Source organism: Chiloscyllium plagiosum, unplaced genomic scaffold, assembly GCF_037043375.1.
Source record: "Chiloscyllium plagiosum isolate Xiang-an unplaced genomic scaffold, Cpla_swu_hap1 HiC_scaffold_8, whole genome shotgun sequence".
Taxonomy (NCBI): Eukaryota; Metazoa; Chordata; class Chondrichthyes; order Orectolobiformes; family Hemiscylliidae; genus Chiloscyllium; species Chiloscyllium plagiosum.
The window spans coordinates 97,669,067-97,685,237 of NW_028270146.1; the positions used below are offsets into that span (position 1 = coordinate 97,669,067).

The following is a 16,171-nucleotide window of genomic DNA, read 5'->3' on the forward strand; positions in this document are numbered from 1 at the left end:
TGGATAGGATAAACAGACAAGGTCTTTTCTCTGGAATGGGGAATCCAGAACTAGAGGGCATAGGTTTAGGGTGAGAGGGGGGAGATATAAAAGGGCCTAAGGGGTAACATTTTCACGCAGAGGGTGGTACATGTTTGGAATGAGCCTCCAGAGGAAGTGGTGGGGGTGAATACAATTGCAGCTGGATGGATATATGAATAGGAAGGATTTGGAGGGGTATGGGCCGGGTGCTGGCAAGTGGGACTAGACTGGGTTGAGATATCTGGTCGGCATGGACAGGTTGGACTGAAGGGTCTGTTTCTGTGCTGTATATCTCTATGACTCTATGTGTCTTGATTTCAGTGGAGAAGTGGATAACGGGCTGAGTGCAGACTATTTATAAGTAAAGGTTAATGTGTTTTGAAACGATGCCTCAGGCGAAATGCTGAGGTGTTTGTGAGTGAACATCATGATCCTGTTGCTTTCAAATGCACCGTAAAAGGATACTCACCATCCAGAAGGACAGCTACCATTTGTTGGTAATTGCTGTTAAAGCCATGAGGAGGAACCTCTGAAACACACCAGGAGACTATCTGGGCCAGATATCCAGTGTTTTGGCAACATTTATCCCAGAAAATTCCTGAAGAATTCTCCTAAATCAGTGTAAGTAGAACACTGAGAGCTGTGAGATGTTGGTTTATGGAGCTGGCTTCTTCTCCCTTTCAAGTTTATTTAGAACAAAATCAATAGCACGGTGTTAGTTCTTAAGTAAGGTAAAACGTTTTGTTTTGTTCTTCACCGCTGAAAGTAACCAAGTAAAATGTCATGAGCTAAAATGCAAAAAGTCAATGCAAGTGCTGGTAAAGAGTTCTATGTAGGTTTTTATTCTGTGAGGAGATCTGGAATGTTTTACAGAAAGTTATTAATATGGAGAATGTTAAAAATCACGCAACACCAGGTTATAGTCCAACAGGTTTATTAGGAAGTACCAGCTTTCAGAACACTGCTCCTTCATCAGGTGGCTGCGCAGCAGGATCATAAAAGAACGGAATTTATAAGCAAAAGATCGCAGTGCCTGACACTGTGCAGCACTCTGAAGTTAGTACTTCCTAATAAACCTGTTGGACTATAACCTGATGTTGTGTGATTTTTGAAATTTGTCCACCCCAGCCCAAAACTGCCACCTCCACAATGTGGAGAATGATGAACAGACCGTGACAGGAAGGGATTGAGAGTTCATTTTGAAGAGTATATCAGCCAGAAGTTACAAAAACCATTTAAGGATTACATGAAAACTATCCTCCTAATGTGCACAACATTCGAAAGAAAATGGATGAATTCATAATGCAAATCGAAGGAAGTAAGGATGAACTGATTTTCTTTTGTTTACTTATTGACACAAGTTCAAGGTTTGTGTAAAGATTTGGAGCTTGTGTGCCAGTTGTCGTGGTTGTGGGTATGTTTGCCGAGCTGGGAAGTTGATTTGTAGACATTTCATCCCCTGTCTAGGTGACATCTTCAGTGCTTTGGGTACTTCTGTGAAGCGCTGCTGTACTGTGTCTTGTGGAATTCATTTGGTGCTGTTCCTGCTAGTTCCGGTTGTTCGGTGTAGTGGCCGTTACATTGGGTCTATGTCAATGTGCTTGTTGATGAAGTCCGTGGCTGAGAGCCGTGCTTCTAGAAATTCTCTGGCTGTTCTAAGTTTAGCTTGTCCTATGATCGTTGTGTTGCCCCAGTTGATTTTGTGGTCATTGTCATCTGTGCGTATGGCTACAGTTGGAGCTAATCCTGCAGGTTCAGTCACATGACATTGGGTGCAGTTTTCAAATGTTAATTAATTGACATGAATGTTAATTCAAGCCTCAAAATCCAAATGTTGTAGGCTTCTTTATACAAGCCCAGCAAGTTCAGAAATTCTTCATAAATCAATGTAAATGTTGCATGTTCATCAGTGCCATAGCTGTGCCAAGATAGCATCTGCCAGATACATTTCTAACTCAGCATTGATGAATGCACTGAAGTGCTTTATTTAGAATTATTGCCACACATAACAGATGTCTACTCACATAAGATCTAATTTCTTAGATCTTGGCTGGGTAAACTACAGACATTTGCAACTCACAAAACGGATTGAACTCCCTGGACGTGGAACACTAGCAATTGCAATTAAACCCGACTAGCTTGGTAGTGAGTGTGAGAGGAGGAGGTGCCAGGGATAGAGAGAGGTGTGGGAAGTCTCCTTCAGAAGATGTTCATGTTTGAACAAAGGCTATAATGAGGTCCTGAGCTTTGAGGCCCTGGAGAAATCCAAACTGGGCATCAGTGAGCAGGTTATTGCTGCTCGGTAGCACTTTTTGTGACTCTTCCCATGACTTTACTGATGATCAAGGGTAGACTAATGGGAAGGTTAATTTGGCCTGCTTTTTAAATACATGACATATCTTGGCAATTTACTCTATTTTCAGTACATCCCATTTGTATCTGTATTGGAACAGCTTGGCTATGGGAACATCTGCAATACAAGTCGGCAGTGCTATTGCTGGAATATTGTCAGAGCCCTTAGCCATTTCTAGATATAGTATGTGAGAACTGAATCTGCTGAAGACTGGCCACTGTGATTCTGGGCACATCTGGAGGTGGGTTAGTTGAATCATCCATTTGACAGTCCTGGCTGAATATTATTGTTGTACTGATGGGTTGTACTCCCCCAATCATTGAGAAGAGAAAAATTTGCAAAATCTATTCGTTGTTTAATTGTGCATCACCTCCCATTAGCTAATCAATGCCTTGACTTTAAACTTCCGACCTTTGTTACAATGACAAAAATGTGCCCCTTCCTGTCAACTATTCTTGCCATTTTCAACAACACACCAAGATGTCTGTACCTCTATAACAATTCTTATTTTTCAAAATTTCTCCTTTTTAACCCATTCTTATTGCTCTCTCTATATCATTCTCTACCTGAGTTGACAATGATTTTGTTGTATTATTTGGTTAAGGGATGTTTGCACAGATGGCATTTTTATCTATCCATAAGTGCCCACAAGAAGGTGATTTTGTGCTTTTTCCATCTCCACTCTCCATCCACTCTGATCTCCAGCATCTTCAGTTCTCACTATCTCCAAGTTACTCTATGCAGTCTGACTTAGATTTCCAGTGATACCCATGAGTAACTTTCGACAATAAGGCAGGAACTGACTTCATCCATCCCAATGCGTAGAGTTAATGCGTTATTGCAACATTCAAAATGCCAGCTGAGATAATGTACTTTCTCTCCTCTCTTATTTTGTTTGTGATTACAGCCCCTCACAGAAAAGCTGTTGTGAAGAAATGAAGGTCATCCTTCTTCTATTCCTTGTTATTGCCAGCACTGAGCAATCCCCTATTCAACATGAAGGTAAGTGACGACTTTATCACGATTGTATTTGTTTTGTGAATTTAAACTGGGATACATAAAGTAATGGGTGGGACTGTACAGAACAGCTTGGATCCTGGTCTGTACCATTGCATCCTTTCTCAGGGGTTCCCTCATTCCCTAGGATTCATATCCCCTCCCCCAGACATTCCTGGAGCTACATCTCTTTGTTGCTTAATGAAGAGGATACTGACTACCCACAGATGATCAGTGCGGTGTTCCCATCAGGACGGTAATCAAGTCAGCAATGTGCCAGAGGACACACAATGCCTCTGACCAGCAACACAACATAAATCTCTCCATCTATTCCCTCTTCCTTATTGTCCTTCTGCCTGCGGCTTTTTTTTCATGGTCCTACTCTTCCTGATCGTGTAAACGTGGGCAATTTTGTCAGCCTGGCTGTTTCTCCCTCCTCTCAAGGTTCTCGTTCTAATTTTAACTCAGACTCTGTTAACTCTTTCGAGGAGAAAGTGAGGACTGCAGATGCTGGAGATCAGAGCTTAAAAATGTGTTGCTGGAAAAGCGCAGCAGGTCAGGCAGCATCAAAGGAACAGGAGAATCGACGTTTCGGGCATAAGCCCTTCTTCAGGAATGATCATTCCTTCATTCACGAAGAAGGGCTTATGCCCGAAACATCGATTCTCCTGTTCCTTTGATGCTGCCTGACCTGCTGCGCTTTTCCAGCAACACATTTTTAAGCTCTGTTAACTCCTTCACCCTTTATGTGCCAGTTTTCCTTTCTGCCTCACTGTCCATTTTGTTCCCCCGTCTCTATATGCTTCCTTTCCCTCCTCTGTGATCTGTTCCAGATGTATTTCCCTCCCCTCTTGTTTTCCTTGTCACTTATCCAGCTTTCTGTCTGTCTATGTCATCATCCCTCAATCCCATGTCTCTTTTCATGGCTCCCTCTGTTTCTTTCTCTTTCTCTTTGTTTCCTTCTCTGAATCGCTGTGTTTCTGTGTCCCTCACCCCCTCACTCCCTTCCCTTTTTCTCTTCCTTTCTCTGCACCGCTACCTTATATGCTGCTACATTCCTGTCTCTTCTTGCCTATGTCTTGTTATGTCCAATGACACAAAGTCTTTTTCGTATTTTAAGATGAAACTCATGGTTCAAAAGTGGACAAGGGGAATTTCCAGGTCGTTGGTAACTTCGAGTTGAAATATGACGGCTGTAATGGTAAATCGAAGCCCCGACACAATTTCTCAAGGAGCTGTCAGGAACTCAAAGAAAAACATGACATCACCCAAGGTAAATGTTTTTGACATCAAGTGTGATTGGCTCATGCAGCTACGATGTAGCCAGTGTGCTTACAATTCCCTTCAGTGCCTTGGGGAAAGTGCAAAATTAGTCAAGCCCTCCCTGACACCAGTAATTCCTAAACGATCACCACCAGCACCTCTACAATCCCCTCAGCTATCTCCTTCAGAACTCTGGGGTATAGTCCATCTAATCCAGGTGATTTAACCACCCTTCAGACCTTTCAGCTCTCCAGCATCATCTCCTTTGTGACGGCTACTACACTCACTTCTGCTCCCTGACCCGTTTGAAGTTCTGACCTGCTGCTGGTGTTTTCCACTGTGAAAACTGATGCAAAGTACCTGCTTCTGCCATTTATTTGCTCCTCGTTACTACTTCTCCAACCTCATTTTCCAGAGGTACAATGTCCACGTTTGTCTCTCTCTATCCTTTTATATACATACCTGATAAACAACTCTTGCAAGCTTCTATTAGATTACTAGCTAGCTCACCTCATATTTCATCTTCTCCAACCCTTGCTCCCAATTGCTGTTTAGGTTATCCTGTACAATTTTTAAAAGACTTCCCAATTCTCTGGCTTCCTACTAATCTTCATTCATGACATTGTAACCTTTTGCTTTGTTTTTATGCCGTCCCTGACTTCCTCATTCTTCCCCTAGTATGTTTCTTCCTCCTTGGGGTGAATTTCTGCTGTGCCTCCACAAACTACACCCAGAAACTCTCGCCTGTGCTGCTCCACCGTCTTCCTTGCTAGGCCCCCCCCTTTCCAATCATCCCTGGACAGCCCCTCCCTCATGTCTTTGTAGTTACGTTTACTCAACTCTAATACTGTTACATCTGATTCCAGCTTCTCTCTCTCAAACTGCAGGATGAATTCTGTCAAAGTTAAAAATCACACAACACCAGGTTATATTCCAACAAGCACTAGCTTTCGAAGCGCTGCTCCTTCATCAGGTGGTTGTGAAGCAGGACCATAAGAAACAGAATTTACAATGAAGGATTGATAAGTCTTTCATCTTTTAGAATGGATTTGCTGGTTTCAGTTCTTCAATATGGAAATTCCAGAACTTCTTTTAAGTCATATTCTCAAAATAATTTAAAGTTTAATCACAAAATTTGACATCTCAGTGCAGACAATGCCTTAAAGGTGTGAGGTTAGAGTCTGTCTCTATCCTGATCTTGAGTCAGACTGGTTCTATTTCCAAAATGGAATTTATAAATATTACTTGAATTGACTTACTGCATTGACTACTTGCAGGTTCTGTATTGTTTGAACAGAATAGAGGGCTGGCATGGCAGCTCAGTGGTTAGCACTGCTAACTCACAGCACCAGGGTCCCAGGTTCAATTCCAGCCTCGGGCAACTGTCTGTGTGGAGTTTGCACATTCTCCATGTGTCTGCGTGAGTTTCCTCCGGGTGCTCTGGTTTCCTCCCACAGTCCACAGATGTGCAGGCCAGGTGAATTGGCCATGCTAAATTGCCCATAGTGTTAGTGCATTAGTCAGAGGGAAATGGGTCTGGGTGGGTTACTCTTCGGAGGGTTGGTGTGGACTTGTTGGGCCAAAGTGCCTGTTTCCACACTGTAGGGAATCTAATCTCAAACAGTGAAATGTTTAATGGATCACACAGCATTCTAATCTAAATAGAATGTATCTGCAAATACAAATTCACCCCAAAGACCTGTATATGTGTGTACATGCAGGAGAGTGTGTGGGAGGTGTATGTGTGTGCATATGAGAGAGGATCTGTGTGAGGGTGTGTTTATGTAAGAGTGCGTGCTTGTGTGTGAGAGAGAGTGTATAGTGCAGTGAGGTACCTGTTGTGTGACATGAATCCAAGATCCCGGTTGAAGCCATCCTTATGGTACTGAACTTGGCTATCAGCCTCTGTTTGGCCACTTTGCATGGTTGCCAGTCCCGAAGTTTGACTTGGAGGACGGTCACCTGAAGGTCCGAGGCCAAATGTCCCAGACCGCTGAAGTTTTCCCTGACTGGGAGGGAACACCCCTGCCTGTTGATTGTTGTGCAATGTCCATTCATCCGTTGCTGTGACATCTGCTTGGTCTCACTAACGTACCATGCCTCAGGGCATCCTTGCCTGCAGCGAATGAGATAGACAATTAGTCCGAGTTTTAGAACCAGTCTGACTCAAGATTGGGATAGAGACAGACTCTAACCTTGCACATTTAAGGCATTGTCTGAGCTGAGATGTCACCTATTGATATAAAATCTTGAATTATCTTGAGAATGTGACTTAAAAGAAGTCCTGGGATTTCTGTATTAAAGAATCAAAACTAGCAAATCAATTCTAACACATGGAAGACTTATCAATCTAGGTTTGTTCAATGTATCATTGTAATCCTTTGCTGTAAATTCTGTCTCTTATGGTCCTGCTTCACAACCACCTGATGTAGGAGAAGGAGCGGCGCTTTGAAAGCTAGTGCTTCCAAATAAACCAGTTGGACTTTATAACCTGGTGTTGTGTGATTTTTAACTGTCCACCCCAGTCCAACACCCCAGCTCCTCCAAGTCATATTTTGGTCACTTACCGCTAGAGTGGACCCAACTTCCGAATCAAGGTTGCTCAATACACATCACCAATTCCATAATTGTCTGTTTTGTAGTGGGCTGTACCACAAGCTGCTCCATTAAAAACATCTTGCAGACATTCACCGAATTCCTTTTCTTGGACTCTGATATCAACTGGATTTTCTCAGTATATTGAAGTCCCCCAGGATTATTGTAAAAGTGCCTTTCTAACATCTTCTGATTTATTTTCTTCCCCACATCCTGATCAGGATCATTTCTCCTTTGCAGTTCCTCAACTCCAACCACACAGATTCTATATCCTCTGACTCCATATCACTTCTTGCTATTGATTTAATTTCGTTTCTTACTAACAAGGAAACCCCGCCCCCTCTGCCTGTTCTTTCAATAAGACATATATCCGTGGATATTTCGTTCCTTATCCTGATCTCATGCGGCTCCCCTGCAGTCATGTTGCTGTGACACCCACAACATCATACCCACCAATTTCAATCTGCACTACAAGCTTATGTACCTTGTTTTGCATACTGTGTGCATAGAAGAACAACACCTTCGGCCCTGTATTGACTGTCTTTCTACTCATGGTTATCCTCTCATTTGCTGTCCTATTTCTTGTTCTGGAAACTTTAATCACTTCTCCTGAGTCCCCCTTCACTTTACCTAGTTTAAAGTCTTTGTGACCGCAATTTACCCTGATTTATGCCATCATTGGCTGTCTGACAGAAGGCAGAGAGTTGGGATAAAAGGTTCTTTTTTGGAATGGCAGCCGGTGACAAGCGGTGTCCCACACGGTTCAGTGTTGGGGCCGCAGCTGTTCACATTATATATTAATGATCTGGATGAAGGGACTGGGGACATTCTAGCGAAGTTTGCCGATGATACGAAGTTAGGTGGACAGGCAGGTAGTATTGAGGAAGTGGGGAGGCTGCAGAAGGATCTAGACAGTTTGGAAGAGTGGTCCAGGAAATGGCTGATGGAATTCAATGTGAGCAAATGCGAGGTCTTGCACTTTGGAAAAAAGAATACAAGCATGGACTACTTTCTAAACGGTGAGAAAATTCGTAAAGCCAAAGTACAGAGGGATCTGAGAGTGCTAGTCGAGGATTCTCTAAAAGTAAACATGCAGGTTGAGTCCGTGATTAAGAAAGTGAATGCAATGTTGTCAATTATCTCAAGAGGGTTGGAATATAAAAGCACCGTTGTGCTACTGAGACTTTATAAAGCTCTGGTTAGGCCCCATTTCGAGTACTGTGTCCCCACACCTCAGGAAGGACATTCTGGCACTGGAGCGTATCCAGAGGAGATTCACATGGATGATCCCTGGAATGGTAGGTCTAACATATGAGGAACGGCTGAGGATCCTGGGATTGTATTCATTGGAGTTTAGAAAATTAAGGGGAGATCTAATAGAAACTTACAAGATAATACATGGCTTGGAGAAGATGGATGCTAGGAAATTGTTTCCGTTAGGCGAGGAGACTAGGACCCGTGGACACAGCCTTAGAATTAGAGGGGGTAAATTCAGAACAGAAATGCGGAGACATTTCTTCAGCCAGAGAGTGGTGGGCCTGTGGAATTCATTGCCTCAGAGTGCAGTGGAGGCTGGGACGCTAAATGTCTTCAAGGCAGAAATTGATAAATTCTTGATGTCACAAGGAATTAAGGGCTACGGGGAGAATGCGGGTAAGTGGAGTTGAAATGCCCATCAGCCATGATTGAATGGCGGAGTGGACTCGATGGGCCGAATTGCCTTACTTCTGCTCCTATGTCTTATGGTCTTATTTCATCGACCTTTTTCAGAATGCTTCATGCATTAAAGTACAAAGCCTTTAAGATTAGATTACCTACAGTGTGGAAACAGGCCCTTTGGCCCAACAAGTCCATACCGACTCTCTGACGAGTAACCCAGCCAGACCCATTTCCCTCTGACTAATACACCTAACACCATGGGCAATTTAGCACGGCCAGTTCACCCGATCTGCACGTCTTTGGACCATGGGAGGAAACCAGAGCACCCGGAGGATACCCACGCAGAACAGGGAGAATGTGCAAACTCCACACAGACAGTCGCCCGAGGCTGGAATCGAACCTGGGTCCCTGGTGCTGTGAGTCAGCAGTGCTAACCACTGAGCCATGGTGCCACGCTTTGTTTGTTCTATTATCCAGTTTCCCTACACTTTTATGGTTCCCTGATACAAAATGACACTCGCATATTTTGTCCCTTTTATTTGCTAGTAATAATCAGCCCCATCACTAACCTGCAATCTTACTTTCTCCTTTCATTTTGATTTTGTATTTTTCCACGCAACCGAACCCACACCCCCTTCACTATACAATATATATTACATACATACAGAGTCAAAAATTGCATGCCTCTAATCACATTACTTCTTATTTTAAGACCAAATGAGCTTGTCAATTTATCCTACTTGATTTTCCTTTCAATGATTCAACACGTAAGAAATGTAATCAGAAGAGATTCTTTTCCCATTTTCCTTCCCCTTGTGATGGTACTTCCCTCGAGTTGATGCACAGGGTTCAGAGCCAGTGTTGCTCATGATTGCTCTGATTTGCTGAAAATTACCTTCTTCACCACAGATGGCATTCACCGCTTGATAACCAGTAATGGTGAAAGCTACCAGGCTTTCTGTGACATGACCACTGATGGAGGTGGTTGGACTCTGGTTGCAAGTGTCCATGAGAACAATATACTTGGGAAGTGCACCACTGGGGACCGCTGGTCCAGTCAGCAAGGGAGTAATATCAATTTTCCAGCAGGAGATGGGTCATGGTCCAACTACGCGACATTTGGTTCACCAGAAGGAGCGACAAGTGATGACCTGAAGGTGATCAGTTTCTGTGAAATCTCTTTGTTTAAAACAATGCTTGTCATGACTGGTGTAAGTGGGACCGCTGACCAGAATTGAAGCAAGGAAGAGAAATTGAAATGTGGGTATAAATTTCAAACAACTAGAACAGTAAAGTAGTATAAAGGGAAGCGAATTATCAAAGAATATGTGGACATACATCGATTGAAAAATCATGCATGAATCAGTTGGGCTTAACTGTAAAGTTATAAAGTAACTAATATTCTTTCTGCACCATGTGGCTAGGCAGGAGGAGTCCAGAGGAAGAGTCAAGAGTGTAATGCTGGAAACTCCAATGCTGCCTGACCTGCTGTGCTTTTCCAGCACCATAGTCTTGACTCTAATCTTCCGCATCTGGAGTACTCACTTTTGTGGAGTTCAGAGGACACTTCTTCATTGGGGGCGGCACGGTGGCTCAGTGGTTAGCACTGCTACATCACAGCACCAGGGACCCAAGTTCGATTCTGGCCTCGGGCAACTGTCTATGTGGAGTATGCACATTCTCCCCGTGTCTGTGAGGGTTTCTTCTGGGTCCTCTGGTTTCCTCCCACAGTCCAAAGATGTGCAGGTCAGGTGAATTGGCCATGTTAAATTGCCCGTAGTGTTAGGTGCATTAGTCGGGGGTGGATTACTCTTCGGAGGGCCGGTGTGGACTCGTTAGGCCAAAGGGCCTGTTTCTACACTGTAGGGAAACTAATCAAGGGCACTAAATAAGTAAGTATGTCTGATATGATTCCATAATTTTGGATTCAGTAACAAAAGAGTCACTGAATTGTATTTGCTTTCAGTGAACAAAAGAGGATGGAGAAAGGATTAATATTTTTAAAGATTTTTGGAGAATGTAACAATTAGATGTTAATTTGAATTATGGGGACATGACCTGGGTAACATTAGGAGATGCGTGAGACTGAAAATACTTTGAGATGCTACTAATAACATAGTGCTTCAGGATAGAGGAAAGCCTCTATGCAGACCACATGCTGATCCTCCCTAATCCACCACTCTATGATCCAGTCAACCGTGATCCAGCAGGTTCTGCCTTCATGATCCGTGCAGTGTTTCCAATGGTCGAGACCCAAAGCACACCAATGGTGACGTGAGGAATAACTTTTTTTACGCAGCAAGTGGTGAAGAACTGTGGTCTGATGTCTGAGTGTGTTGTGCAGGTAGGTAAATGTTGGCTTTGCAAAAGGAATCGAATAAGCATCTGCCAAGAGGAAAAGCATGGGTCTTTAAGGAAAAAGCAGGTGAAGAGTACTAACTGAAATACTCTTGCAGATGGCCACCTTCACCAACAAACAGAGCAGCAGCAGTGTGTACCATCTATAAGACGCACTGCAATAACTCAACAGCTTCTGAACCTGTAACCTCAATCATTTAGAAAGACAGTAGGAGAAGATGCATGGGTCCACCATCAGCTGCAAGTACCCTTCCAAGACACTCACCATTCTGACTTGGAGTGATAATGTCATTTCCTCACTATTTTGGAACTCAAAAGGCTGGAGACTCTTTGGCACAGCCCTGTGGTTGTACATCCACCCCAAGGACTGCAGCAGTTCAACAAGCAATTCACCAATTTCTCAAGGGCATTGGGAAGGGATACGAAAGCTGGCCTAGCGAAGCAGCAATGTTCACATTCTGAGAACCAAATTATTAAAAAGTAAGCTGACATGGGATTTTATGGAAGATTGGTCTTCCCTTGCCATGTAGACATTCTACGAAAGTGTTCTCAACTTCACTTTGCACAGCAGCATGTGACTACTATCCAGGTTGTCTTCAGTAGCTCTGTGATGCTCGTGAATTCTATTCGCTGTTGCTCTGACAATCTGTGTCTATTTCTGAACAGAACCCAGGTTACTATGATATAAAGGCCTCAGACATAGCGATCTGGCACGTGCCCAATAACACACCACTGAGCAGCTGGAAAGATGCAGCAATTCTCCGCTATCGCACCGAAACCAACTTCCTAGAAGAATATGGAGGAAACTTGCATCAGCTGTTCCATGTGAGTGTCTCAGTATTGCTTCTTGCAACATATGGAAAATAAAAGCACAGAATGAGCCACAGTGGCTTTCAAACGAGAAATTGCACCTGAAAAAGAGCTCATAATGTAGCTGTTTTGGCACACTATGGCCTTGTATCAACATTAACTTAAAATTCTTCCAACTCAGGTGCACATTGTAATCAAACATAATTGTTTTTGTTGCATTTAAGTGGGGTCAGTTAGCTCAGTTGGCTGGAAGGTGGTTTACAGTTTGCAGTGATGTCAGCAGTCTGGGTTCAGTTCCTACATAAGCTGAGGTTACCATAAAGGATTCTCTTTCTTAACCTCTTCCCCCTACCTGGAGCACGGTGACCCTGAGGTTAAGCCACCATTAGCAGTCTCTCTAATGAGAGAGCAGCCCTGTGATCCAATTGGACAATGGTGAAATTACCTTTCCCTTCTTCCTTGATGCATTTGACAGTCATAAGCTAGGACAATTTTAAAACTACAGCTTAAAATGCAAAAATTAAGCATTCTAAAAGATGCATCCAGTTCTGCTGTTGTGGTTTAGTACATGGTCTACCTGTTGAAGATGACACCTACAATAGGAAAATGCTGGGTTTTTGCATAGGAATATTGGTGAATTTAATGAAAAACAAAACAAAATTTGTATTTTGTACTTTGTAAAGCTATCTCAAAACATTTTACAGCCAGTGGAATAATTTATTGAAATGCAGTTACTATTATAATTTTACATCTATATTTTGTCATTAATTTCTTCAAAGGCAATGAATTGATTTTAGTCATTTGCTCTATAGCTAAAAGCTGCATTGACAGGAAGAATTCAGAGAGAGCAATTAAGGGACAAATGTAGATGAGGACACTAGGGGAATTATCCTGCTTTTATTTGAATTGAGTCATGAAATCATCTCTGTCCCTCTGAGTTGTGGGTTGTTTTTGGAATTTATCATGCAAAGAATCTTCCAATAATGTAACATCCTCTCCCAATGCAACAGACCCTTTGTGCTGCACTGAAATGGCAGTCTAGATTGTGTTGCCAAGGTCCTACTGTGAAACTTGGACCAATCACCTCTGACAGGCAGACACCAATGTTGTCATTGGAACAGGCTGATAATCAGAAGGTATTGGAAACTTCAACAGAGAAAGCAGTAGTGCCTTCATGGATGAAATGAAATTGAAAAGCTTTGGGTAGGGCGATATTGTTCAGTGAGGAGATAACTGAGAAATTAAGAAGTGTGGGAGAAATGGGCACAGGAAGATTTTTTAATATGAGAGCAAGACGACAAGTGCGTGACCTTTGAACCTGTGACCAATGTGCTCAATTTCAGCAATTCCCTGTCGAATACAACAAAGGGATATGCCAAGAAAATAATGGACCTTTCTCTCCAATTCTTTATGACCTTGGCAATGATGCGAAGGTCAAAAGTTTGTATGGGCCTAATTCTCAAGGTTAGTGCAAAATGCTCTGTTTACTTTTTTTTGGCTAAAAAGGCTTTTCCCTTCAACCGATAACTTAAAGGTGTGTACAACATCTGCAAAGCCCCAAGAATATCCTGTTTGCGATCTGGTTTACCCAGAAAGGGCTAGTGGAAGGTCATTTGGAGTAAATGCCTTTCAGCTGCCCCTAAACCACATTTATCAAAGAGAGTTTAACACAATTTACATTTGGGAAAACTGGTGGAAAATGCAGTCCTGTTATGGAAGAGTAAACAATCATAACTAGTATCTTACAGCACAGAGCGACCTATCCAGTTTCCTAATCTCCTGCTTTTATCTCATAGTCTTGCTTTACTTTCCCCCCTTTCCCAGTTTGCATCACATTCCTTTTTGGAAGTTGCTGATGAACATGGTGCCAACAAACTTGTAGTGCATTCAGGATAATAATCGTGGAAAAGGCTGGAGACATTCGGCTAGCAGTGCAGCACAGTGGCTCAGTGGTTAGCATTGTTGTCTCACAGCTCCAGGGTCCCAGATTCCATCCCAATGTTGGGCAACTGTCTGTGTGAAGTTTGCACATTCTCCCCGTGTCTGCGTGGGTTTGCTCCAGTTTCCTCCCACAGTCCAAAGATGTGCAGGTCAGGTGAATTGGCCAGGCTAAATTGCTCATAGTGTTAGCTGCATCATTCAGAGGGGAATGGGTCTGGGTGGGTTACTCTTTGGAGGATCAGTGTGGACTTGTTGTGGGGAACATAATCTCAAACAGTGAAATTATTAAGGGATCACACACTGCAGTATTTGCCATCATTTTGAAACAGCAATAAACACAAATAAAATTTTCAAATCCATAGAGGCTGTACTGGAATACATGTACCATTGGTGCTATAAACAGTTCCCTTTTACTCATTGACAATTGCACATTTTCGATAAGTACAGAACTTTGTCAGAAGTTCCAGACGTATAATTGTTTTATATCTAAATAATCGTGTAATTTATTATGCGTTTGCAGCTGAGCTTGAACCAGGATTTGTCCAATTCAGGGTTTTTAACAATGAAAAGGCAGCAATGGCGATGTGTTCTGGAGTGAAATACAAAGGATGCAATGCAGAACATGTAAGTAAGGGAACTGCGGGAAAGAGGGATGTTAGAGGAGTGGCGGGTGGGGGACGGGAGGGGGGGAAAGTGGTGTGATTTACGAGTGAGCAAACAGAAACTCTGGACAGACCTTCCAGCAAAACGCATTACATGGGAATGAGAAGCATCTAAGCTTATGTTTCTACAGCAAAACAAGGAACTGGGGACATTGGAAATTTGAACCGAAAGCGTAACTTGCTGGAGAAACTCAGCAGGTGTGGCAGCATGTGCGAAGAGAGAAAGCAGAATTCATGTGTCAGGTCCTTTGTCAGAACTAATTGCCATGGCTAGACCCGAAACAATCAATTTGCTTTCACAGATGCTGTCAGACCTGCTGGCTTTCTCCAGCAACTTCTGATTTTGTTTCAGATTACATTTCCGCACTGAGGTCTAACACTGCCCCAAATGAGATTCAGTAGCTTCCGGTGCTTGGGCTGGGGTTTTGGGGAAATCATTTCTGAATCAGTGCAGTTCAGCCTATGTCTCAATAATGCATTTCCTGATGTTTCTGCCTATCGAAATGCTAATAAATATAATTGCTATTAAATTTAAATGCTAATAAATATAAATATAATCTTTCAAGTTGTTTATGTCTAGGTCTGTATTGGGGGTGGAGGATACTTCCCTGAGACATCGCCAAGGCAGTGTGGAGATTTCACAGCCTTCGACTGGAATGGGGTTGGCACACATGTGGGATGGAGTGCATCGAAGGAGGTGACAGAGGCTGCAGTGTTGATCTTTTACCGTTAATGCAGGCTTCGTCCTCATTGCAGTCTCCTGTTAGTCCGCTGACATCTGACTGCTACGCATTTTAAATATTCTCAAAATTTGTTTGTTGTGGTGAAGTCTTCTGCTTTTTAGGAAAATACATTATTCCAAAGAAAGTGCTGCTTATAATGTTTGGCATTGCAGAAATATTATTAATATTTGATCATAACAGTGGTTTCTGGCAATTGTCATTTCTTAGTACTGAAGTCAATCCCATCAGAGTCTTGAAGGGTTCTGAATAAACTGGAATTGTAACTTTTACCTGCCTGTATTTATTTCCATAACTTACTGTATGACTCAAATCTTACTATTTTATGACTTAACAAAAGAAGAACTTTTAAGAAGATTTTCAGGAGATTGACTGCAATGAAAAGTAAATTTTAAATAATAAAAGACAGGATGCACCCTGCACAGATTTCATTTTTTTTCTTTGAAAAGCTCACACTTTTTCCCATTTTATCTCATGCTTCAGACATCAGCTGCTTAAGATTTTACCCTGAATCTCCTCTAACATCTTAAGACCTCCTGCAAAGATGTTTTATTTGGTGATTGCAATCTCTACTTTTGGGGATGAAGATCATAACTCAGGTGAAGTGTGACTTTCTTGCATGAAGTCCAGATAAATTTTGGGGAGCACTTTTTTGTCCAGAACCAACAAAGTGGCAAATGATCATAGATGTTGGAATGTATAGTGGGACAGACTTAATTAGTGGTGTAATGGCAAAAGAAGATTCATCTCACTATGATCATAATATGATCAAA

The 16,171-nt window shown here is 42.5% G+C and overlaps 1 protein-coding gene across 1 annotated transcript; it reads left to right on the forward strand.

The window, feature by feature from the left end:
* The first annotated feature begins 454 nt into the window (after positions 1–454).
* LOC122553851 (intelectin-1-like) lies at positions 455–15,818 on the forward strand. Its single transcript, XM_043698263.2, has 8 exons — positions 455–642; positions 3,282–3,376; positions 4,491–4,643; positions 9,797–10,044; positions 11,912–12,070; positions 13,399–13,519; positions 14,517–14,620; positions 15,239–15,818. Exons 2-8 carry the CDS (start codon positions 3,310–3,312, stop codon positions 15,389–15,391), a joined length of 1,005 nt encoding a protein of 334 aa, XP_043554198.2. The 5' UTR covers positions 455–642; positions 3,282–3,309; the 3' UTR covers positions 15,392–15,818.
* Positions 15,819–16,171: the final 353 nt, after the last annotated feature.